This window comes from Phlebotomus papatasi, chromosome 2 (assembly GCF_024763615.1).
Source record: "Phlebotomus papatasi isolate M1 chromosome 2, Ppap_2.1, whole genome shotgun sequence".
NCBI lineage: Eukaryota > Metazoa > Arthropoda > Insecta > Diptera > Psychodidae > Phlebotomus > Phlebotomus papatasi.
In genome coordinates this window covers 80,805,922-80,830,321 of record NC_077223.1, presented here as the reverse complement: position 1 = coordinate 80,830,321, position 24,400 = coordinate 80,805,922, and the positions used below count along the sequence as shown (strand labels likewise).

The following is a 24,400-nucleotide window of genomic DNA, read 5'->3' as shown; positions in this document are numbered from 1 at the left end:
GCCCGAAAAATGAGGATTGGTGTCGATACACTCACGGATCAGCCAATAATTTGGAGGGTCAGGCTGATCTTCTAAATTCATGACGTCTAGCGAAATTACGAGGATTAGCACGGATTACTATATTCCTGGATAGTAGGTAGAGATTTCCGTCTAAAAATGTAGGATTTAAGTGATTTTAAGTCTCGAGAATATCAAGAAGCAAGGGTACGACGTCTTTATTCGTACTTTTATTCACTTTGTTTGCACCACCAAGGGGCACAAAAATGTCTACTTACTTACTATCCATGAATATAGTAATCCGTGGGTTTATGCGACATCAGCGCCAGTGCTGAAACTAAAAAGCTTCACTTTGGGTGTTTTTGGGTGCTTTTCGAAATGTCAATTGGGTGAAAAAACATGGAGAGTAATGATATGCAATGTCGCAAAATCTTAAAATGCATTAAAATTAGAGTAATGGGCAGGTCAGAGTGCTCCTTTCTGTACGAAAAATCCATAGATATTGCACTTAAGAAGTCCTTCAGCAATCAAAGTTGTGCACATTTAATAGAAATTTTACGCTGAAAACGCTAATCCTTAATTCTAAATCCTCAGTGTATAATAGTTTGGGCTGACCCTTTACCGCCAATTTTTTCGAGCTGAGTATTCTCCAGGATCAGCCTGTGTCTATTTTCGGCATAATACTTTGAACTAATGCGCAATGAATCTTTTACCTCGTGACTTTACGGAAATTACAAACTAGCAGTCGTTCTGACATTTCGTGTTGCCAGATATGAGTTGTCTTTCGAATTATTTCCGCTAGGGGCTTGAAGAGCTGTTAGAGGAAAAATGGCAGTCTACAAATCCTTTAAAATACATTTTGTATTTTATTTGATAAGCAAAAGACGCAAAGGAAATGCAAAACGATGAAAATTTTATTGCAAATCCTATTATTATTGATTATGTCGAGACTTCGAGATAACTCATTTCGATGTCGATGCTTCTTCTGTGCTTCCAGAGTTTCTTTGAGCAGAGACAATGAAATTTATTGAAAGAAAAGCATCAGCGATCGTCAGTGTGCTCAAGACCAGAAAATTAGCCCTCGTTTCAGAACATCAAAATATTAAGTGAAATAAAACGTTCTGAGCCCTTCTAAGATTTATTTTGGATATGTAATTAATATAATAAGGAATATCTGAGTTAAATCAAATATGCATAATTTTATTCGATAACTTTCGTTCATTTTTAAAGCGATTTTATAATTCTACGATAATAAATAGTCCTCTATATTGTTGAAAAACTTGACTAAACCGTTTATAGAAGACTCTTGAATACAGTTTTGTACCTCCAGGAAGATTTAACAAACGCTTGAAAAGGTGATACTTAATCACTTAGTGTCAGGCTTGAGCTGTACGTTGGGTGTTATAGAACATTATAGATTTTGAATAGCATCTTTGCTATCTATCCTTTGTGGATAGTAAAGATAGCATTGATGATGTGAAATCGACTTCACTATACCTGGCTGATACCACGGAGCACGGCAGTGATAATCCCGGAAATCTCACTTGCAAGAAAACCTTGTTTCTCATTGGAACATTGTGCCACCACACCGAAAAAAGATGTCGTAAAATTATTCGTAAATGTTTGTGAATTCCTGCTGGAGACTTACGAAATGCTCGTAAATTGTATAATTCACAAACAAGTTTATAAAAGTTTGTATTTTCACAAACACTGTTCGTAAGGATCGCTTGACGAACATTTTTTGTTCTTTTACAAACATTTGTTCGTAAAAGTTTGTAAACACAAAAAATGTTCGTAAAATTTTGTCATTTGTTCGTAAATTTTTGTCAGATAAAAATGTACGAACAAATATTTATAAAAGAACAAAAAAAAATGCTCGCCAAATGATCATGTTACGAATACAAATTTGTGAAAAAGTACAGACTTACGAACATTTTATTGGGTTATATTACGCGCATTTTGCAAGTATCCAAAAAGAATTCGCAATTATTTACGAACAATTTTACACATTATTTTTTCTGTGCATTATTTTAAATTTTACTGCTCGAACTCTACGGAGAGAGCAGTATATATAATCCCTCGATTTTTTCACCCCCCAAAATTTCCACCTTCCACCCCCCGGAGACCAATTTTATCAACAAATCTTCACGCTTCAGCCGATTTCTGAGAAATGTCGTCGCTCTGTTTGTCCGTCTGTCCGTCCGACTGTCATCAGCTCTAGAGGCCAAACGGTTAGAGATAGAGACTTGGGACCTTCGGGGAACCGCCCGATAAGTCGACCCAAGGATCGTTAACATGCCCCTCATTTTTCCCTCACCCCTTCCCTTCCCCTCCAAAACCATGTTTTTTGGGATTGCTCGAAAACGCGTCGTGCGATTTTTTTCATTTTTTTTTATATGTTTTAGAGATTACCCAGGCAAACATTTCGTCCATATACGAAAATACCGCTGAATCATTCCCAATGACGGTTTTTAAGGTCAAAGATTAAAAAGACACTAGGGAACGCATTTATCAAGCGAATAGGGTCATGTTTGGGGTCGTTGGAAAGGTCTTGGAATTTCCGACAAAACTGAACCGGTGCCAATCGGTTTAGAATCGGCAATGAACCGGTTCATAACCAATAATTTTTATATGAAATTCAATTACAGTAGACTCTCTCTCAATCGGGAATATGGGGCAAAATGTCATCCGGTTTAGCTATAGAATTGAACGTCAAAGCCTTTGTAAATTCCACAAAAAGAGGTCAATTATAAAGAATCACGATAAAGTAGGAAGAACTACAGCGAATTTGAACAAATTACCTTCATAATTAAACGTGAAAATTGTCAACAAAATTTGTCGCCCGATTGATAAAGAGCCGATTGAGCGAGAGTCTACTGTAAATTACTCCTGAGGTGTAAGTCGGTTTATAAAATTTATAAGTCGGTTCAAATCGACTGTGAACCGGTAATGAAGCGGTTATTTACCGATAATTAATTTTTGTTCGAATATAATTTTTATTACTCTTTAAACTATTTTGTGGAATCTATTGAGTGATTTATTAATCTATTCAAATCAGTTGAGTACCGGTAAACGGTAAATGATGCGAAAGTACTTTTGAGTTATAGCATTTAAGTCACGAGTTCGAGCATTTCTCAAAGCCTGGGACGCTTTGCCACCCCTTTTAACTAAATATAGAGCATTTCTATTAACATTCCGACTCGTGGTGGCTTTTCTTCACGTTTTATCACATGCAATAATTTCTTTTTTCCGCAGAAAATTTCTTTTTTTGCACCGTTGTAGTGCCAATCATATGAATTTAACGTTTAAGATCCCTTACCATTCTTTTAGAAATATTTCCTTCTTTCCAGGTGTTTCACCATTCAAAATAAGAACTAGTTTTTGAGGTTAGACTAAAATAACCTCACATTTTAAAGGAATATCTGAGTCCAATAAAAATCAAATCACTTCAAAGATCAACTAATTTGGAAAATCATAGTCTTATTATCTAATTGCGCTATTAGATTGAAAATAACATATTTTCAGATTGGAATAAGAGAATTCAAAAATTGAAAATAACCTCAATTATATTTCAAAATTTTTGTTTTTGTTTTTTAAAATGAACAAAATAGTGAAAATAATTTCTCAACTTGAGAAAATTTATAATGGTTTTTTCTTTTATTTTTAATTCGAAGTTTGAATAGATTTTTTAAGGTTATGTTCAACATAACCTCATTTTGCAAATTAACCACAAGAGCTAAGTTTACTTTTTGTTTTCAGGTTGAAGAAGACTTTATCGATATGAGAGTTTTTGTCCGAGACATCCTTCCTCGGCTTCTGGTCTTGTCCACAGATAGAGTTCCCAATGTTCGATTGGTTGTTGGTCGTTGCCTCTTTAAGACTGTTGTCAATCATCGTGAGTTCTTTTTCTTTTGGCTTGTTCCCTTCCTTTCTAGATTGCTAATTGCTTTTTTTCTCTCTTGGGGAATTTGAAAATCAAAAAAAAAAAAAAATAGCGCACTTCTCGAAGGTTTCGATGGAAGAGGAGAGGTCACGTATTCAGGCGGTCATTGAACGCCTAGAAAGTGACACAGATATGGATGTCAGAGAGTCCTGCGGGGGAATTGTGAGGAGATTCACTTCGAGTGAGAGTGATCAGTATTGCGATGATACGAAGGAGTATGAAGATCCTGAAGATGAAAGTGGAAGGTCGCAGGGGACAGCAACACAGTTCACGAAGGAGGAGGAATCGAGGGAAGTAGCATCTGAGGGTTTAAGTTCGGGGTATTTGAAGTTGATGGCGAAGAATCAGGAAGGGCAGACAGAGGAAGAAGTTGGGGCACAGGAAAAGTTTCAGGAGGAAGATTTGAGTCAGCAAGAGGAATATTGGTAAATCTCCCAAAAAAAGAAAAAGAATAGAGAAACGATTTCGGATTTCGGAATGAAAGGGAGGGACTGAAGGGGAATCTTCTTTTTGAAGCATTATAAACTTTCTCTGACACGTAATGTGTTCGTTTTCTTGTTTTCTCAAGTCACATACGGAAGATCTTTTTCTTGATCATTTCACGAAACACACTATCTATTATTCATCTTTTTCATAGTATAATTTTTTTTAGGAAAAAAAAAACAATTATAAAAAAAAATTATTGTAAATTTTGTGAAATAGAAAACAAGAGCACTTTTATGAGAGAGTGAGAGATTGGAAAGAATTATTTTCTAATTAGTGAATTATGCATACTCATTACCAATATTTTTGTCTTTAGTTGTTTTATTGGTTTATTAAAGAAATGATAAAAGAAAAAAAAATTAGGAAGTGAGAAGTAGAATCAAATTAAAAACAAAAAAAAAAGAAAAAAACATTTTTTCGTTGAAGAGAAACGTGATTGACTATTTTTTATGCAGAAAAAGTGCAGAGAGATTGTGTAGAAATAAAGGATGCGAGTAGATGACAAAGCGGGTTAATAAAAAAAATGCAATAATCAAAAAAAAAAGTGAAGAAAAACAAATCAACAGAGGAGAAAATGATGGGTGAAAAGCGTCTGTTTTCTTTTTTGCATTGTACAAAAATGAGACTGAGCCAAGAATTTTCTTAAAACTGTATACAACAACAACAAATTGATGACGATTTAGCAGAAGGAAGCAGCGTATGAAGCTTCGTTATTAGCCAATTTTGTCCTGTTTGTCAGTATGAAACAAAAACATTAAATATTTGTCATTTTATACGAAAAACCTTGGTGTTTCTCTGATGTTCCGCTAATAATTGAAAAATGGAATTTTGACCTGGTACTTCTCCTTAATTTTCAATTTTGAAAATAAAATTAATTAGAAAATCGATCTTAGATTTTTTTGAATTCCGTTATTAAGAGGTATTTTGAATTTAATAGTTTCGCCAGTTTCGCTGCTCTTCGCCGTAATTCTGCTATTAAAAAGAATTTAAAAGCGACATCTCTTGGAAAAGGATGCTAAACCTATTTATCAGACACACTGAAGATCAAAATACCAAAATGCATGGTGACCGCAACGCCATCTCTTGACGAATAGTATCAATGCATAAAACTTTTCAAATAGCAAATCCGTTTTATTATAGTAGCCCACCCGGCAAATTCTGCAGAATTCTGCAGAAATTCGTCAGATTTAAATTACTAACTGCCGAAAAATCAGCAGAATTTCTGCAGAATTTTGTTCTAAGGTGGATCCGATCGTTGTATGAAAATTCTGCAGAATTTTCTGCAGAATTTCTATAGAAAATTTTAAAATTATCGACAGAATTTCTTTAGAGTATTAAGATGATTTCTACATTTCTTCTACCCTTTCTAATGTTTTTAAACATTATTTTAACTACATAAAAATATGTATTTCAATTTATTAAAAATTCAATTTTTATTCAACAATTTTACGTGAATACTCTCTTTTTTTACAATATTATTATAATGTTATAATACAATATTATTAAATCAACCATAATAGAAAATACGAAGGGGAAGGAAATGGTTAGAAAACACGAAAGAGATTCGCGATGCTCACGAAGTCGCACGACTATCCCGAAACCACACGAAGTATCCGATTGAATGACAAGAAACGTTAAAATTTCAAAAGTGCAGAATTGCAGATCGAAGTTTTGCTGGGAGGGTAACATGAGGTAATTCATTCACAATTTGGGACATTTGAGATTTTCTCACTGTTTTACATATTCAAAAGGAACAAAAGCTCTTCCTTTTCTTCTTAATCGTCTTTTTCTTCTATTTCGTGGTCTTCGTTTTCTCTTTGCTCATCTGAAACAATGAGAAAATCTCAAATGTCCCAAATTGTAAATAGTTCCAAATTACCTCATTTTACCCTAGAACATTCTAAATTTGCTAGGTTCTCAAAGAAAAAAATCTCTAATTTATTTAAAAAATAATAATGCTTTTATAATTTTTGATTTTAATTTTAATTTTCTCAAGACTCCAGATATTCAGGAAAAGAAAATATTTGAGATCAAAAATCACTAATTTCGAACTTTGTGAAATGACTTTTTTTCAAAATTTTTTATATTACGCTGATTCCAAATATCGTCAGTTAAATCAGCATTTGTCGTAACTTCCTTTTGACAACTTTTCAGGAGACGAAATTTTCAGTTCAATATTATTTTTCTTAAAAATGAGCCCCGAATGCGATAATTTTGAGTCAAAATAATAAAAGTGGCACTAATAAACTGTAAGTTAACTCGAGAAAATCTTTATAAAATTATTTAAAAGCTGCAATATTGAGAAATATGTTAGAAGAAACACAATAATATTTTATCGTAACTTCCATCGTTTATAAAGCCGTAACTTCCAATGTATGGAGATTCTGGAAGTTACGACAATTTTCTAAAATGCATTATATCAATTTGAATTATTCTAGTGATAATAAGCGCCTTTTTTTTTGACTGAATTAGTCAATAATACTGTTATCCCTGTCCCTAAAAGGTTTTATTTCATAAGTTTTATTGAATAAATTTTGTGCGCCACGTCGCTTGTTTTGTTTTGAATTAATGACAGATGGGTAGGGATTTTTTCTGACTTTTTTCTCGCAAATATTGAATTAAAATGATTTCATGTTACACTATTCGCACTGTCTTTCGATATTTGGAAGAGTTTATAAACGTTTTATTGAAAAATATTGCAATTTTGCTGCAAATTACAAGCCACGCAATCGAGCAAAAGAAGTTACGGCAAATGCTGATTATTGAAAATTTTGTATGGAAATTTGTCGTAACTTCCCCAAAAATGGAAGTTACGACAAATTCTGATAATTTTTTTTTTAATTAAGAGCCCTTACGATAATTTTTATTTAAAATAATTTTTATTGGGCTTATAAAAGTTTCTTTTTCACAAGTGCGTTTAATAAACAAAATTACGCTGATTCCAAATATGTATATATCTCAAAATCGCAAAAATGAAGTTACGATAAATGCTGATTTAACTAACGAGATAATGAGGGGTAATTGAAAACAACTTTAAAACAGCAACGTTTCTGTTTTTCGACGCACTTCTAACACTTTGCCTAACTTTACCGTAAATTAGAGTTCTGGGCATACGTATCCCCAATACAGGGACATTTTTAAATTTACTTTAATTTCATTTAAAAACACCTTCACTGTGAAGTGAAAACAAGTTTTTTTTTAGGGAAATTCATTAAGCTGACAACTCATTGGCATGCAAGTATCGGAAGAAAACTCAATGGATGGCGCTCTTCCCTATAGGAACAGTCTGGAAAACTGTTCCCAATTTTTATTTTTAAGCTAGGGTAGAGTCAGTACTTTTTCGCCAGTAAGCACTTTTTCGCCACCTACAAATAAAATCACTTTTTCAGGGAATTATGAGCTCCTGGAACTACGAAATGACAATTACTTCGTAACCTCTAATCCAAAGAATCAGAAAACCATAACTGGTACTCCACCGACTAGATTATTTGCAAGTTAATTGAAGAAATTGTCGACAAGGTGAACAGTCACCAAAAAAATATGGAGTTCTTAATAAACTTGTCAACGCTCAGACAAATTGTCTTGCAATATTTTATGTTTTTGCAGTACAGTATTTGATATTTTTTCACTGAAAGTCACTTTGATATTAACTAAGCTTCGCTCTAATATCATTATTTAATAATGTTTTCCAAAAAAATAAAGAAATACGGACGTGGTGAAATAGGGCTTACTTTTTTCGGTTGTGTAAGTACTTTTCGCCACTCATTTTTCCAAGCATTTTACAAGTGGCGCACCTTGCGGAATTTAGTTGAAACAGACGTAATTGTCAATTGATTTTTGTCGCAAACAAAAAATGTGCAAAAAATCATTCGAAATACTCTAATAATTGTCTAATATAGGTGTTAAATAAGAAAAGTACTGTGCAATGTACTTTTGCGGGTTTTCGAAAGCTGCTGTTTCTTAAAATTCAATTAAAAACAAGTGGCGAAAAAGTGCTTACACAGTGGCGAAAAAGTGTTTACAAAGTGGCGAAAAGTACTGAAACATGCATTGTTGCAGGAAATGTATTTTTTCAACTAGATGCCCAAAAATTCCCGGAAAGTCTCCTGGTTCATTAGAGAGACAATGCTTCAAAGCACTTGTACAGAAAATTTCTTTTTATTTCGACAAAAATTGTAAGAATTACAAGGGTACAAAACCTTAAGGTGGCGAAAAGGGCTTACTCTACCCTATGCGAAAAAGTTCGACCAAATTGAACTTTGTCTGATAAAAGCACCCATTTTTTTTGATAAGGAGTTAAAAATTTTCTAACAAATTTGTTGAGACATTTTTCAAAGGAAATGGCCCATTAGTCTTCGAAAACCTAACAAAATTAAATACAAAATAATTTCCAAACCAATTTCAAGAATGTTTTGTAAGTAGAAAATACCAATTTAATTTATTTAAACATAAATTGGTATATAATATGGTGGATATAATATTGGTATATAATATGGTGGATCAAATTCCAAGTAATAGCAGCACAATGAATAATAAACTATAAAAGTTTGTTAAAATAATTCATAATTTATTCATTTCATTTCTTACAATTTACTTGAGTGTGCTAATTTGTGAGACACTACGTATTACGTTTTTTTTTTTTGTGGAACTATTGTTACAATTATGAGTGTTTCTCTTTTTTTTGCAGAATTTACACGCCATTTAATTTACATTGATTTTATGAGACTTAAACAGCAAAAAACTAAATAAGGGAGACAATTATTGCAATGACTAACAGTGCTAGTGTTTTTTTTTTGTTTTTTACTTAAAGAGACAAGTGGATTTTTTTGTTAAATATTTTGGAGAGGAATTCTTGTACTGGGCAAGGATTCCATTCCCTCAAAAAAGTAATTTATTCAGGATAATTTTGAAAAGATAAACTTCTTTGTTAAATCTAAACTTGATCAAATCTTACTACTAGTAAAATCATGTTAGGTCCAATTCTCAAAAAAACAATCTCAATAGTATTCCAATCACTTTGAATTTCAACAATTTTTTAAACTTATTTCTTTTTGTAATTTTCAATGTAAAAACTCTTCAATTTCATTTCGTACTCCTAAAACTATTTCTCATTTCTGAGCTTTCAAGTCCATTTCTTAATTGCAAAATGTTTTTTTTTTATAAATATTTTTTTTTGTTGACAAAATTTTCGAATTTTTACAAATTTTAATCCTTTAGATTTTTACGAAAAATTCTCTAACTACTTTTAAAATTAGGTTTTTGTTAATTAGTTCATCAGAATAAACTTAATAGCAAGGAGTAAATAATGTTAACTTATTCTAAAATAGCTTCAAAAAAACTTTGTTATAGACGCACCTTAAAGTTGATTAAATCTTTTAAAATCAAAGTCCAATTGGGTCCCAGAATTTTTTATTTTATTTGTTTTTCTTTTTTTTTATAAATATTTCCAGTTACAGCGTCAAATTTGTGTTTTTTTTTTTTTTGTAATGCAAAACATTTGTGATTTTTGCAATTGCATTCCCACTTCTGAAATGTAATAATTTACCAAGAGACAGAAAGAATTGTAGTAATAAAATTAAGGGAGTGAGGGAGCAACAGTAAAACCTCTCTTTGCTTTGGGGAATGGGATCCCTAATCTTTCTCAGGTGGTGCCTCTTAGGTGGCTCAGGGAGTGTCTTGTACTGCGAAACAGGGGGGCCGGGGGGAAAAAGGTGTTCAGGGGGATGGTTTAGCAGAATGTACAGCAGCCTCCTGGAGACTTCTAGGAAATCGTCAAACGTTTCCCTCGACTCCGCAGCATTGTCTTCACCACGGCCACTGGATTGATTGACTGCCCGGCCGGAGATGTGAGTGAAGTTGTCTTGAATCTTCCCCGAGTATTTCTGGACCGGTTGCTGCTGTTGCTTTTGTCCCGTTTGGGTGCTCTATTTGATGACCTATTGATGACTCTTTTCTCTGAGTAATTCAGCGAAGGTCTGGGCCTCAAGGTGATTTGTTTGTTGTGCGTCGTGGTGGGATTGTGTCTACTATTCCTGCTCTCTTTGGACACCTCCACGTCCGATGCATTATCCGTGGGTGGATTATTGGGCTTCTCTTCGTGAGGCGAAGGCGTTGGGGTGAGAAGTTGCACCTAAATTCAAGTTTCAATTTTATGGATTTGCATTTGGAGAATTTCTCTTCGAAGAGGATTTTCCTTCCATTGATCGTTTGCTCTTAAAAGTTGTTCTACTTTAACAAACTTCTTTCATTTAACTAATTTGACGATTTTTTGATCAAAAAATAATAGGAAAGCATCCAATGCTTTACGAATGATCAAATTCGTACCTTAGATGCTATCTAAAAAGTACTTTAGCATCATTTACGGTTTACCGGTTCTCAACCGATTTGAACCGATTCTTAAATCACTCAAAAGATCCCCCAAAACAATTTTAAGATTAATAGAATTAATTTTCTCATAAAAATTAGTTATCGGTTATGAACCGATCCATTACCGGATCAAAACCGATAGAAACTGATTCAGTTTTATTTTAAATTCCAAGACCTTTCCAACGACCCCAAACATGACCCCATTCGCTTGATAAATGCGCTCTCTACACGGTAAAAACTTTTGGACACTGATCAAAATATTGGAACAAGTTTTCCTTGGAACATATTTTTTGGGAACCAATTTGTACCTAGAGAAGATATTTGTTTGTTCCAAAAAGTTTTCTTTAGAGTTTTGTTACGAAATTTAGTTAGAATTCTGTTATAGGGGAAATGCTTCTAATTTTGTCCAGTTTCTTATTTTGGACACTTTGAGGATAACATTGGACACTAAAAATAAATTGATTAAAATGATGGATTTTTATTCCAATATTTGATGAATAATGAATTCTATCTAAATATTTGTTCTTTTTGGAACATTTTAACGCTAAATACGTTAAAATTTGAATATGATTTGAGTTGAAATTGCCTTGTTGAAAATTCAGTGTGAGCAATTGCTTACGAGAAATATGACAGAACTTCGTGGCTTACTTCAGTCTTATTTAGTTTTGGTAAAGTACTAACAAAGTTTGTTCGCTGTTTTTGAGTGATATTATTGAATATTCATTGAATATTGTGTTGATTCACGTTACTGATTATTTGTACATTTGACCTGAAGTGAGATTTGCCTTGTGAATTAGATTTTTCGTGTGAAGAATGGGAAATTTTTTAAGACATTCACCAGTGAGGTGATGATTCTTATTTTGGACAGGTGTTTTTCTCACGAAACTTCGTGAAGTTTTAGCTTTTGTGATGACTAGGTTGGACAAATGCCTGGAGAAATGAAGGAGCATCATCTCTACGAAAGAGATGCAGTGAGAAATGGCTTGAAAGGCTCCCGGAAAGGTCAGGGAATGAGCGAATCCGCACGTACTTGGAGTACCGAAGTCAACTCACTTTAATGAATGATATGGAAAGTTTCTGGGCTTCTTGTGACATTCCACGTTTCCCTTACATGACCAGGAAGAGGACTTGGTAAGATTGGTTCATAAAATGAAGAACAATGGGCATCCTGTTGAGGCGGATTATCTGTCCAAATTTACAGACAAGTTGTAAAAATTAATAACCAAGTTGTCCAAAATAAGAGTCAAATTCACCTCTACATATCAATTCATTTTTAAACGTATTAAAACTAATTTTAGTAAAAATGAGATGATAAATAGCTTGCCAAGTTTCTAAACAATCCTTCTGAAAAGAGAGTAACAAGAAAAGTCAATTAGTATTGAAAATATGGCACTTCAAACTTGGGATATCGATGCTTATATGCAGACTGTCCAAAATTATAAGCACTTCCCCTACACATTTGTTCCTGAAAGTTGGAATAGAATTTGTTGCACTCGGCTGTTTTGTTCCCACTGTCAGGAACAAATTGATACATTTTCTTTATAACAATATTATTTCTACGTTTATAACATATTTGTTCCAAAAATTTTCGGTGTCCGTGGACGAGCTACGTTTTGGAACAAATTCGTTACTAATATTGATTATCTTTTTGAGTCTCGTAAAATGAACAAGAATCTGCCAAAAATGATGGTGTCCGTGGACGAGCTAATTTTTGGAATAAATATGTGCCGAAATTTTTTACCGTGTAGTCTCCTTTTAAAATTTGACCTTGAAAACCGTTATTAAGAATGATTCAACGATATTTTCGTCAAAGGACGAATTGTCCGCCTGGGTAATCTCTAAATTTTAGAGTCTAAAACATATCCGAAAATGAAAAGAATCGCACGACGCGTTTTCGAGAAATCCCAAAAAACATGGTTTGGAGGGGAAGGGGAGGGGTGGGGGGAAAATGAGGGGCATGTTAACGATCCTTGGGTCGACTTATGGAGGGTCCCCCGAAGGTGCCAAGTCGCTATCTCTAACCGTTTGGCCTCTAGAACTGGCAACAGCCGGACGGACAGTCGGTCAAACAACGTGACGACATTACTCAGAAATCGTCTGAAATGCGTAAATTTTTTCAGAAAGGTCTCCGGGGGGTGAAAGGTGGAAATTTGGGGGGGTGAAAAAATCGAGGGATTATAATATACTGCTCTCTCCGTGGAGTTCGAGCAGTAATTAGCTGTTCCGCTAATTCCGTTTTGTCAAAAATTCTAAGAGACTTTTCCAAGATTCCAACAAGTTGGAATATGACCTTATCCGGGTCATATTTCCCGAAGGTGGAAAATGGAAATTTTGAGAGGAGGAAACAGTGCCCTCACAAAAAGCTGAAAAGCAAAGTTACTGTTAGACCGTCTACCTACAGCAGAGGTGTGCAAGAACCGTTGAAACCGAATAAACGTCAAAAAAAGTTTGTTTTGGTAGCGTTTTGACCATTGGCGTAGGGGAAAGTGCTCTCCCTTCGAACGTTCATACCTTCGAATAATCTGAATTTCTTTTGTTTTTCGTAAGAGATTTACATTAAATTATCACGGAATTATCAACAATTGATGATAAGCCAAATAATATTTAATAGAAATGTGTGTCTCTTGGGAAAACTAAAAGAAAATTCACATTATTCGAAGGCATGAACGTTCGAAGGGAGAGCACTTTCCCCTACATGTTTTATTTGACGTTATTCGGTTTCACGGTTCTTGCACGCCTCTGGAAGAGGCTCAGCCGGGTTCCCGAAGGTCTCAAAATACTTTTGGTTCTTTAGAATCTAATAGATTTGTTGCCCTTACGGTAAGAGATATCGACTTCCAATCTTCGATGACCCCCAATAAAAAAACAATATCTACAGAGGTTCTCCCCCCTCCAACAATTCTAAAACTATGTTTTTTGGTTTTTCTCAAAATTGGCCTAACTTTGCAATGATTTTCGGATATGTTTTAGAGGTGGTCCAGGCGAACATTTCGTCCAAACATAGGGGAGACTGGGGCACATGTAACCATTTTCGATAGATGCGAATTTGAGGTGATTTTCCAAGCACACAGTGATTTTTTGGAAAATATTTCTTAGCTCATGCTTTACCCTTGGGTATAGGCAATTCGTCGAGGGTAATGCGGATGCTGTAAAACAATTGAGTTTTCCATAAAAATAAAATTTGTGTCACTGTGCATTTTTCTCTTTTCACAAAATACCTGGGGTAGAAGTAAACACTTTCTGGGGAGGATGTAAACACCCTTTTTTCCACCCTTGAAATTAACTTTGCACCACTTTCAATTATTTTAATTACTTAAGAGATATATAAAGACTGTATGTTTTTCAAAAAATCACTACACTTTTTACAAAGAATAATTAAAATAGCAAAAAAACTGAAAGCATGCATATCAAAGACATTTTTCAATGGATTTTCCCCATATTTTGACATCATGTGACTTTTTATTGAACACAGTGCCACCAATTTTTTTTTCGTAATCTATGAATTATAGATATTTCGCATGAAGGTCAATTTCCCGCTCTTTTACCTAATCATTTTGTGAAATTGAAATTACCTGTTTACATCTACCCCAAATGCTGTTTTCTGACCAATTATTAATTCTTTTGAAATAATGAGAATCTCAATTTCTCTAGTAAATGCATAAATATAATCCTAAAAGGTGTAGGAAAGAACTGGTATTGCTACATTTCGATTATTTTACACAGTTTTTAATTTCCAGGTGGAAATCCAAATGACCAAAATAATTGAAATATCAACATTTTCGGGAAAAATGATTTTTATTTTTGAAGTATTAGGATTTTATTGACTAATTCATCTGTGGACATACATCCCCATGGTATCTATGAATGCTTATGGGTTTTATCCTCTGGAGTTTTAAAATTGATGAAAAAATTCACAGTGTTTACAACTACCCCAGTTTACTACTGCCCCAGTTCCCCCCACCTATTTATAACCGGAAAATTCGCCATATCGAATTATTGAAGCTCAAAAGTCAACCACTTTGAAGGGATCATTTTTTAACCGATTTGGTTGAATTTGGATTTTTTGGAAAGGTACTGCAGTGTCGAACCCGGCTGCATCGGTCTTCATCGGTAATGAAACTTAAGTACAGATTTTTAATTATTTTTTTCAGAAATTTTTTTTCTTGACCTTAAGTTTGTTCCCGAGCTAGAGGTCAAACGGTAAGAGATATCGACTTCCGGTCTTCATAAGTGGACAAAATCTTGGACGGTCTTTTTTTCTTTTCTCCCTATCCCCCTCCATCAACTTTAAGACCATATTTTTTTTGGTTTTACTCAAAATTGGCCTAAATTTGCAATGATTTTCGGATATGTTTCAGAGGTAGTCCAAGCGAACATTACGTCCAAACATACCTAGGACCAGAAGATCAGCCATTTTGACAGTCAATCACTTTGGAGGGCTCATTTTCTATCCGATTTAGTTGAATTTGGATTTTTTGGACAAGTATTGAAATTTCGAACCCGGCTGCATCGGTTTTCATCGGTAATGAATCGGATAAGTACCAATTTTTTTTATTTTAATGCTTTTGTGATTTATGAATCAATTTTATCTGTAGTAGAGTCTACAGATCAAATGAGTGAGTTCGAGTATTCCGCAAAGCTAGGACACTTTGTCTTTTTTTTTCAAACCTATCTTATCGACTTTTGTTCCGGATGAATTTTAGGGCTGTTCCAAGCGAACAACTTGTCATTCGTACCTTTAACCGAAAATTCGCCATTTTGAGTTTTTCAAGATCAAAGTTAAACCAGTTTAGAGGGGCTAGAGGGCCTCCTTCTCAATCAATCTGGTCAAACTTGGATTCATTTGAAAGGTCTTGAAATTCTCAATTCAATTGCATTCGAACATCTCTGGAAAGGGCTTATTCCTTAACCGATTTTGACAAGTTTTGATGCTTTTTAAAGGTTTCCAAATTTATAATTCGACATAATCGATTTTAGAAGTCTTAGAATGAGATTGAGCATTCTGCAAAGCTAGGACGCTTTAAATTTTTCATTGCAAGGCAGTTTTTATTATTCTAAGAAAAACCTAAAAAGTTAAAACAACTCTATGGCAGAGTTGAATTAACTCTACGAATATCGATATAATTGTTACTCTTTCTCATTGTAAATTTTAGTAAATAGAGTTGAAAACACTCTTCGTGAGAGTTAAATTAATTCGTCGGATATCGATGTAATTATCACTCTTTTTCGATGTAAAATTTAATCTCGACTGAAGTATATGCTTAAGTGTTTTCGTTTTAAGAATATACTTCAGTCAAAAAGATTTTCGTGTGACAAAATTAATAAGGAACATCAATTAGAAATATGCCTAACAGTGTTTCATGAAGACACGTGCGTGCATCATACGTGATACTCCCACTCGGAACATACGGAACTTGAGGTTAAGAAAATATTAGTAAAGAAAATGATAAAATAAAAAAAAACATAAAATTGCAAAATCTATTCATTTTGGGATTTGAAAGAGTTATTTTAACTCTAAAAAAATTTTTAAACTCTTAGAACGAGTTATTTTCAGTATCAAAAAGAGTTATTTACACTCTTTTGTCATGTAAAGTTTGCGAAAAAGAGTTAAAACAACTTTTCCGAATGTTAGACATAAATAGAACTAAATCAACTTTAAAATATATTTAATCGAAAATCACAAAAAAAGAGTCAATTTAACATCGATTCGCGTAAGTTTTACTCGATTATTTTTCTGAGTGTAATTAGTTTTATTAAAAACGGACAACTTAGAATTGGAATATTGCAGTTTTTATTTTTTTAAAGTAAACTTAAAATTCATTTAAATACTAATTGCTTTACTGACTGGCCAAGCAATTAGGGTTGACTGAAGTTTTTGGATTTTATCTCTTTTGGAGTTAAATTGATATCTTAAGATTTTTTTTTAGTGAAAAAGTTTTGATCTAATTTTTTTTTTAATATAATTTGCTAAAGTTTTCACGTACCTGGAATTCCCGGCCACGTTTCTTGGGCGGCAAGTAGGATTCCACAAAGTCCTTGTCAGACGTCGAATCCGCCCCAATGGTGGAGAAACTGTTGGTGTTCACCAGAACCATTGAGCGAGAACTTCCGGAAGCCACGGAGGTTGTTGGACTGCCGGAATTTGTGGCCATGGAGGCAATGGTACTGGCAGGAATTTGACACTGAGGCTCCAGCATTTCCTCCTTAACCTCCAGCGGTGTCTCCTTGGCCGGAGCTGGGACACTAGACTGAAATCTGGGAGGACTCATGTCAATGTCATCAGTAACTCTGCCCATCTCAATCATATGCCTCTGGAGATAGATACTCGTATCGATGGCTTGACGCTTGAAATTGTATGCCACATTGAGTTCTACGATGCAGGAATCGCAGATGAGGGTGGGCAGGTTGTCGCTCTCGGAAATCTGAATGAGAAAAATTGGCGGGAAATTAGTCTAAGTGGGAAAAGGTGGTCTTCCAACAGCTGATTTAACATTTTTAGAGGATAGGCAATCTATCAAGCATACCTGCATCATCGTGACAAAGCGGAATTTCTCCAGGAGACGCGACACAGACGACACTGAAATGTCGCAGCGTCCCGTTCCGGGAGTCATTGAGGTGAAAATATCGCGGGAGCCTTCAGCTAGGCAAATTCTGCATGATTTTGCGTAATTTCTCGTCATTGTGTCCGCATACACTGTCTTCCTTTCGTCCAGCACGAATCTCAAGATTATCCTGAAGTCCAATGGGAATAATTTTCTGTTGAGAAAGTCACGCAATAGCGCAGAAAACTGAAAATATTTGCACTATTTGGTTGGCCCAAGCAAAAATTTTTGACAAGGCAGGAGGGGAAATTGTTTAGTTGGAGTGAAATCCCGTCAGAGGGCGCTGGTGTGCAGTGAGAAGACCTGGTTCTGTCTTTCTGTTCTCTCTTTTCGAGTTTTGAGAACGTGGTGAGTGTTTTCTTCATAAGTTTTTCTTAATTTTCTCGTGGTAAAAGCTGGAAAATCTAATTGGAAATTACTGAAAATCCTTCTTGAGTGTCTAAAGCACCTGGGAAATGTGAAGACAAATGGAGAAAGAAGGATTTTCAGGGAGAAATCTGAGAGAGAAATTCTTAACCTCACTTTTGTCTTGGTGCCTTGTAAAACATTTTTCTTCGTGGCTTTTCAGGGAAAATCACCCAGAATGGGACGTGTAATTCGTGCTCAGCGTAAAGGAGCGGGATCTGTGTTTATTGCACACACCGCTAAGCGACGGGGAGCTGCCAAATTCCGGCAGTTGGACTTCTCCGAGCGACATGGATACCTCAAGGGAGTCGTTAAGGTAAGTTTTTTTCAGGGAGGATTTTATTCGGTTTCCAGGGATTTAATGGGTTATTTGGGATCTGCAGGACATTGTTCATGATCCAGGCCGTGGTGCTCCACTAGCCATTGTCCATTTCCGCGATCCCTATCGCTATAAGATCCGCAAGGAATTGTTTATTGCTCCCGAGGGCATGTACACCGGGCAGTTTGTCTACTGCGGTCGCAAGGCCAATTTGCAGATTGGGAATGTGATGCCTGTGGGTCAGATGCCCGAAGGTACCATTGTTTGCAACTTGGAGGAGAAGACTGGCGATCGTGGACGCCTTGCCAGAACATCCGGAAACTACGCCACGGTTATTGCTCACAATCCGGACACCAAGAAGACACGTGTAAAGCTTCCCAGTGGCACCAAGAAGGTCGTCTCCTCGTCCAATCGTGCAATGGTTGGAATTGTAGCTGGTGGCGGAAGAATTGACAAGCCCATCCTGAAGGCAGGACGTGCCTATCACAAGTACAAGGTGAAGAGGAACGCCTGGCCAAAGGTTCGTGGTGTTGCCATGAATCCTGTGGAGCATCCTCACGGTGGTGGTAATCATCAGCACATCGGTAAGGCCTCCACTGTTAAGAGGGGTACTTCTGCTGGTCGCAAGGTCGGTCTGATTGCTGCCAGGCGTACCGGAAGGATCCGTGGTGGCAAGGGAGAAGAGAAGAAGGATACAGGAAAGTAAAAATTGTATTCCTGATTCTCAATAAATTTCCTGGCATAATTTTTAAAGAACAACCAAGTCTTTATTTTGTTTTTTCCGTTTTTTCAATTGGTCGTTCTGTCTCCTTCTTGTCCTTGGTATTTCAAAATCACCATTTCCGGAGCGTTCCTTCAAACCAATTTGCGCACAGGTCGCTTTCGATGGTTCATGTTCCCCGTAGGCCTCCTCTAGCAAGCGATGTGCTTCAAAGGGTTATTCATTATAAAAGCACACGGTTTCCCTGTGTTTCGGCTGTTTCGGTATGAAACATTCAGAAACAAGTACATTTATGGAATCACCATTATCAACCATTTCTTCAAAGCAGGAAGTACACTTAATCCCGGGATTATGCACATTTCAAAGACCGAAAAAACACGCGAAATGTCTTTTATACATCGAGAAAATTTGCATACCCGCAGGCGATTTTTTTAACACTTTAAAACCCGAGCCAATAAATCACGTAAAATACCGGAACTGGCATAAAATGCCAATGCAGTGCAGACATTCTCAACAAAAAAGCAATTTTTCAATAGTTTTTCGTTCCGTAAGATTTCTACAGTAATTCTAGGACTCATTCACAGCGAACACACTGGGCTTCTCTACATGGTCATTGCTTTTTTACGCCTTCATTGCTTTTTTACATGTGGAAAAAATAATCAAAAAATTGCGGCACCAAACCAATTTTTACACTAATTTGATATTTTTTACGCCTTATGAGACAATATTTTTTGAAAAGAAAATGATATATTAGTAAAATTTTCCGATTATAAGTACCTTGAGAAAAGAGCAATTGACCGGTCAATTGCTTTTTGCTCTTAATTCGAGGTTTTTAGATTTGGCAAATTTTACTACTAATAAATCATTTTCCTATTAAAGAATATTGTCTCAGAGAACGGAAAAACATCAATTGGTGCAAAAATTGGTTTAGTGCCTTAATTTTTTGAATATTTTTTTCCACGTGTAAAAAAGCAATGAAGGCGTAAAAAAGCAATGACCATTGGTCTGTTCGCTGTGACCTGTGATTAATTCATTTTTCAATAAATATTTTCCCATTTTCTTGCAATTTTTATATAATTTTTCTGAAAATTGACAAAAAATGCAAAAGTGAATTTTTACAGATTTTCGTAGCAAAAAGCCAATTTCCATTGAATTTCCTTTTTCTTAGCAATTTGGAAAGAATTTTAGGACTCATATCAAAATATTTTCTTGTAAAATTTTAAAATTCTCATAATAGTTTGCGCTTTTTCTTTTTTTTATGTGAAATTCCAACAAAAATACGAAAAAGGAAAACAAGGCGTAAAGTGAATTTTCACCTTATTTTTCTCTACAGTACCACTTATCAACAATTCTAGGTCTTATATTATTTAATTTTTAATTATTATTTTAACATTTTTACGTATTTTTTGCGATTTTTAGAATCGTGACAAAACTCCAAAAATGTTAATATTTTTTGGGTATGTAGTGTAAGCCATTCAAATGTCCATTTCTGATGCCAACTCCATATGAAAAAAATGGCATTTTATTACGCCAATTCGGTATTCTACGCCCATTTTTTCCTTTTTTTTTAAATATTAGAAAAGTTCTCAAGTATTTTTCCACTAAACGAAAGCTAATTAAATCCTCTATACATTCGCGTTATCACTTTAGCTTAATATTAAATAGAATTCCTACTACGAAGCTCTAAACTTAAAATTTGAGTACAATGCCACTTTGGGTTTTTAAAGTGTTATGAATCGGCCATAGAACGAATTTCGCGTGGAGTAAAAATAGCTAGAACAAAAAGATACAACTGTTTAAAAGATATTCATCAACAAAGAGTACTCTTTGGCCAGAGTTCTTCAATAAATCGTAAGAATATTTAAAATTTTTACCCTAATAAAAGAAATAAATGTTTTATATTGAAAAATAAGCATAGCGTCTTCAAATTTCCCGCGTCGCAAAATAGTATACATTCAGGCATATTTCAAGAATGATCTCATAAATTGACTCCCAAAAGTAGGCAACTTTATATAATTGTATGTTAATAATCTCATCAGGTGCATAATCCCGGAATGCATAATACCGGGACTGAGTGTAGGGTATATTAGAATTTCGCAATTGCCTCGACTTTCCCAACTCTTTGGAAGAAGGCTATGGTTGTGCCGATTTCCTAAAGTATCTGCGCCATCTGCCCTATCTGATTTTAGACCAATAGGTATTTTATCTGCTATTTCCAAGCCTTTGGAGATTATCTTTTTGGATCAGATGTCAGCACATTTGGATATAAACAACCTTCTGTGCAAATATACAGTAGACTCTTTCTCAATCGGGAATATGGGGCAAAATGTCATCCGGTTTAGTGATAGAATTTAGCGTCAAAGCCTTTGTAAATTCCACAAAAAATTTGTCGCCCGATTGAAAAAGAGCCGATTGAGTGAGAGTCTACTGTAAGTCTGATTTTCCTAAGAATCACAGTAACTGTTTCAGCTTTACTCCGTCTCCGTGTCAGTTATGATATCGGATTGTCCTTGGACAGACCCATGTTCAGCATTCTGGTCTTTCTGGACTTCTCCATGGCTTTTGACTGTATCTCTCATGAAATTACTCTGTCACAAACTAAGTGATCTATTTGGTTTTTCAGAGGTTTCCGTTCGCCTGGTCTCCTCTTACCTGCCGAATCGATCTCAGGTTGTCAGATCTCGTGACTTGGTCTCTTCGCCCCTTCACCTTACTCACTGTGTTCCTCAAGGCTCTACAGTAGACTCTCTCAAATTTGGGCATTTGGGACCGAAATGTCACCCGAATTGTCCCACTTGTGACCAAAATGTCCCACTTAATACATTTCAGAGCATTGCTCTTATGCCCTAGACACACATACGGCTTAAGCCGAGAGACGACTTAATGGAAAATGATGGAAATGTAGTTTAACCATTATTTCTAATATAATTACACTAAGCCGTCTCTCGGCTAATCCTCAGGTCTGTCAATGCCCTTACAGTAGACTCTCCCTCAATCGGCTCTTTTTCAATCGGCTCTTTTTCAATCGGGCGAAAATTTTGTTAACAATTTTCACGTTTAATTATGAAGCTAATTCACTCAAATTCGCTGTAGTTCTTCCTATTTTATCGTGATTCTTTATAATTGAGCGCTTTTTGTGGAATTTACGAAGACTTTGACGCTCAATTCTATCGCTAAACCGGATGACATTTTGCCCCATATTCCCGATTGAGAGAGAGTCTACTGTATCTAAAAGGAGGGTATTGACTTTATTAAGGTTTATTTTTGCAAAGAGCAGATGATTATCAGTTGACAGTTCATCACTGGACTGGTAAGAACTCGAACATCCTGGCAATTCCTCTATCAACACTGGGAACAGGAACAATTATGGGCTTTTTGTCCTATACAGTAGGTAGACTCTCGCTTATCCGTGGAACGGGACCGAAATGTCACACGGATTTTGAGAGTGATACACATCAAAATGTTTGAAATCTAACGATTTTTTCGTTTGCATTGCAAATTTATGGAGTGAATTCTGATCTGACTGAATCGACGTTCTCTCTAAACATGCGTACTGTCCAAAAAAGTTACAATGAGAAAGAATTAACAGTAGATAGAGCACATTTGCTTTAACAAAAAAACCCAAAACGGGGAAAATATGTCAACAAAATTTTTAAAATTCAACTGTCTCACGGATTTTTTTATGTCACCCGGAAAAAGAGTCCACGGATAAGCGAGAGTCTACTGTATTAGGCATTTTTGCAGATGTCCTTGTACTAGAAAAAAGTATTCATGATTAAATAACCTATAATTGCGCAAGAGTCCAGCAACGTCTGAAGCGGTTCCAAAATATCAACCAATTACATTTTATCGATCGACTTACCATCAGTTTCTTTACAAGATAGGCTTAATTTTTTTTTAGCATAAAGAATTAAATCTTTTATTTCTCAATTACACATGAATCTTTATTAGCAGAATTGATCTTTACAGCGATTTTTTCTTCTTTTTTACGATTATTTAATACAAAGTCTGAGAAGTTCACAGGTGAAGATTGAGAGGAAAGGTATCTTGATCTACGTCGTCTTTCAAATTTACTCTAGAGCTGGATTCTTTTATTGGCGGTCGGAGAATTGCAGAGATGATGGAAGAGAATATTTTGAAGGATAAAGGAGAGAGGAAGTGTTGCATTTTTCGCTATACAAAAATATATTTTAACTGAGATTCTTTACAATCTCAGTTTTTCTTGATTTTTGCGTTTTGGAAATGGAATTTGCACTACATTTAGCATTTTTTTTTAAATTTATCTCTGATAAAAGAGCTCGGATTGTGTCTTGTTAAGTGAAATAAATTTCAACATTTTTTTCATAATTAAAACAGAAAACTAATTTAAATAACAGATTTTTAGTTAAAGAATGAAAAGCACTGATAGTTTTGATCCTGATAGTGAAAAATTGAAAATAATTAGCCAAGACGGAAACCAGATAAACTCAAAAGAATGTGAAAATTTGATTTCCGTTTATTACTCAAAATTATTTTGGACTTTCTTGAATTATGAGCAATATAAAGAGAAGAGATGTAAAACAAAAATAATTCTAAGTTTCTGTTCTGGAATTTACAAGCCAAATAAATCATTCTCTGATAATTATGGTTAAAAAAAATCTCCTAAATTAGTGCGTTTTATTTGTCCTTCCTAAACAAATTCTATTTTTCTTATTCAAACAGATTCATTAAAAACTTTACGAAAGTCACAGCCCTATCTAATGTTTTTCTCACAAAACTTTTTGTAAGTTTTGTTTATATTTTATTAAATACTGAAAATATTAGGACAAGCAATATTTCGCCTAAATGAAAAGGCAAAGATTTAATAATAATCTCAAATTAAGAGTGTCTCGGATTATAATGGAAAATGGTGTGTTGTACGAGATTGGGTGTTGCTCATGGCTAAATTTCTCGCTCGTGGATATTATCTCAGGTCAGTGGTGACATGATAACTCTCTCTAATTGTCCCATCGCTAGTGTCGAGTGTCGATTATGGGCGATCGAGATGATAACCCGCATTTTTTGTAGCTAGTGTCGATAATTCTCACCACTAATTTATCGACACTTCTAGAACTGTCGATTTGTACCCTCGAAGTAAAATTTAGAGAAGATTTTACATGTTTTTAGTAAGTAAATACCCTAATTTATTTTATATTTTATTAAATTTTATTAAGTATAGTTCTTGTGAAATTTTGTTTGTTCTGCACGGAATAACCTCGGGCAAATTGGATACGAAAATCTGTTGATTCTGCATAACCACAAAATATTTTTGGATCGTCCGGGAAAGGCTTATCAGAGGATGATCTTATTATACTCAGTGATTGAGTTTGACACACTGTCCAGGACGTCCGTTGATGGAGATGTTTCTCATGGATGGAAGAAGAGTTTCCGAGGCTCCCTCAATAGCCCAATTTCCATAAAAATACAATTTATGGGTTAACTATTTTAACTTAAAATTAATAAAATCACTGAAATAACTCCGATTGCAAAATCAAAACAAGCGAGAGTGAGGTTATGTTTCACTGTCCCAAAGTGTCACAATAACG

The 24,400-nt window shown here is 34.9% G+C and overlaps 3 protein-coding genes across 4 annotated transcripts in view; 2 read left to right on the top strand and 1 right to left on the bottom strand.

Moving 5' to 3' along the window:
• The window catches only part of LOC129804609 (serine/threonine-protein phosphatase 4 regulatory subunit 1-like), a 184,879-nt gene extending 179,674 nt beyond the window's left edge, over positions 1-5,205 (top strand). Inside the window, exons 8-9 of the mRNA XM_055852098.1 lie at positions 3,757-3,892; positions 3,993-5,205. Coding sequence (XP_055708073.1) covers positions 3,757-3,892; positions 3,993-4,369 — 513 coding nt within the window. The 3' untranslated portion in view covers positions 4,370-5,205. The remainder of the gene's footprint in view (positions 1-3,756; positions 3,893-3,992) is intronic.
• Positions 5,206-9,098: 3,893 nt separating this feature from the next.
• On the bottom strand, positions 9,099-17,668 carry LOC129804618 (uncharacterized). The gene is made up of 3 exons (XM_055852111.1): positions 17,314-17,668; positions 16,774-17,211; positions 9,099-10,553 (listed from the first exon to the last, which is right to left on the bottom strand). The coding sequence occupies exons 1-3, from the start codon at positions 17,467-17,469 to the stop codon at positions 10,185-10,187; spliced, it is 963 nt and encodes a 320-aa protein (XP_055708086.1). The 5' UTR covers positions 17,470-17,668; the 3' UTR covers positions 9,099-10,184.
• LOC129804620 (60S ribosomal protein L8) lies at positions 17,652-18,874 on the top strand. Of its 2 annotated transcripts, none has more exons than XM_055852113.1 (3): positions 17,652-17,739; positions 17,960-18,112; positions 18,180-18,874. In XM_055852113.1, exons 2-3 carry the CDS (start codon positions 17,975-17,977, stop codon positions 18,819-18,821), a joined length of 780 nt encoding a protein of 259 aa, XP_055708088.1. In that variant the 5' UTR covers positions 17,652-17,739; positions 17,960-17,974; the 3' UTR covers positions 18,822-18,874. The 2 variants fall into 2 exon arrangements, with proteins under 2 accessions (XP_055708088.1, XP_055708089.1); XM_055852114.1 differs by having other exon boundaries at positions 17,710-17,779.
• The last annotated feature ends 5,526 nt before the right edge of the window (positions 18,875-24,400 follow it).

Bases quoted from the DNA above. Each gene is read 5' to 3' on its own strand.
- LOC129804618 (XM_055852111.1), bottom strand. From the start codon at position 17,469: ATGACGAGAAATTACGCAAAATCATGCAGAATTTGCCTAGCTGAAGGC. The intron at 17,212-17,313 runs GTATGCTTGATA...TTTCTCATTCAG, and splicing joins GCTTTGTCACGATGATGCAG to ATTTCCGAGAGCGACAACCT. The intron at 10,554-16,773 runs GTACGTGAAAAC...ACTTGAATTTAG, and splicing joins AACGTGGCCGGGAATTCCAG to GTGCAACTTCTCACCCCAAC.
- LOC129804620 (XM_055852113.1), top strand. From the start codon at position 17,975: ATGGGACGTGTAATTCGTGCTCAGCGTAAAGGAGCGGGATCTGTGTTT. The intron at 18,113-18,179 runs GTAAGTTTTTTT...TGGGATCTGCAG, and splicing joins ACCTCAAGGGAGTCGTTAAG to GACATTGTTCATGATCCAGG.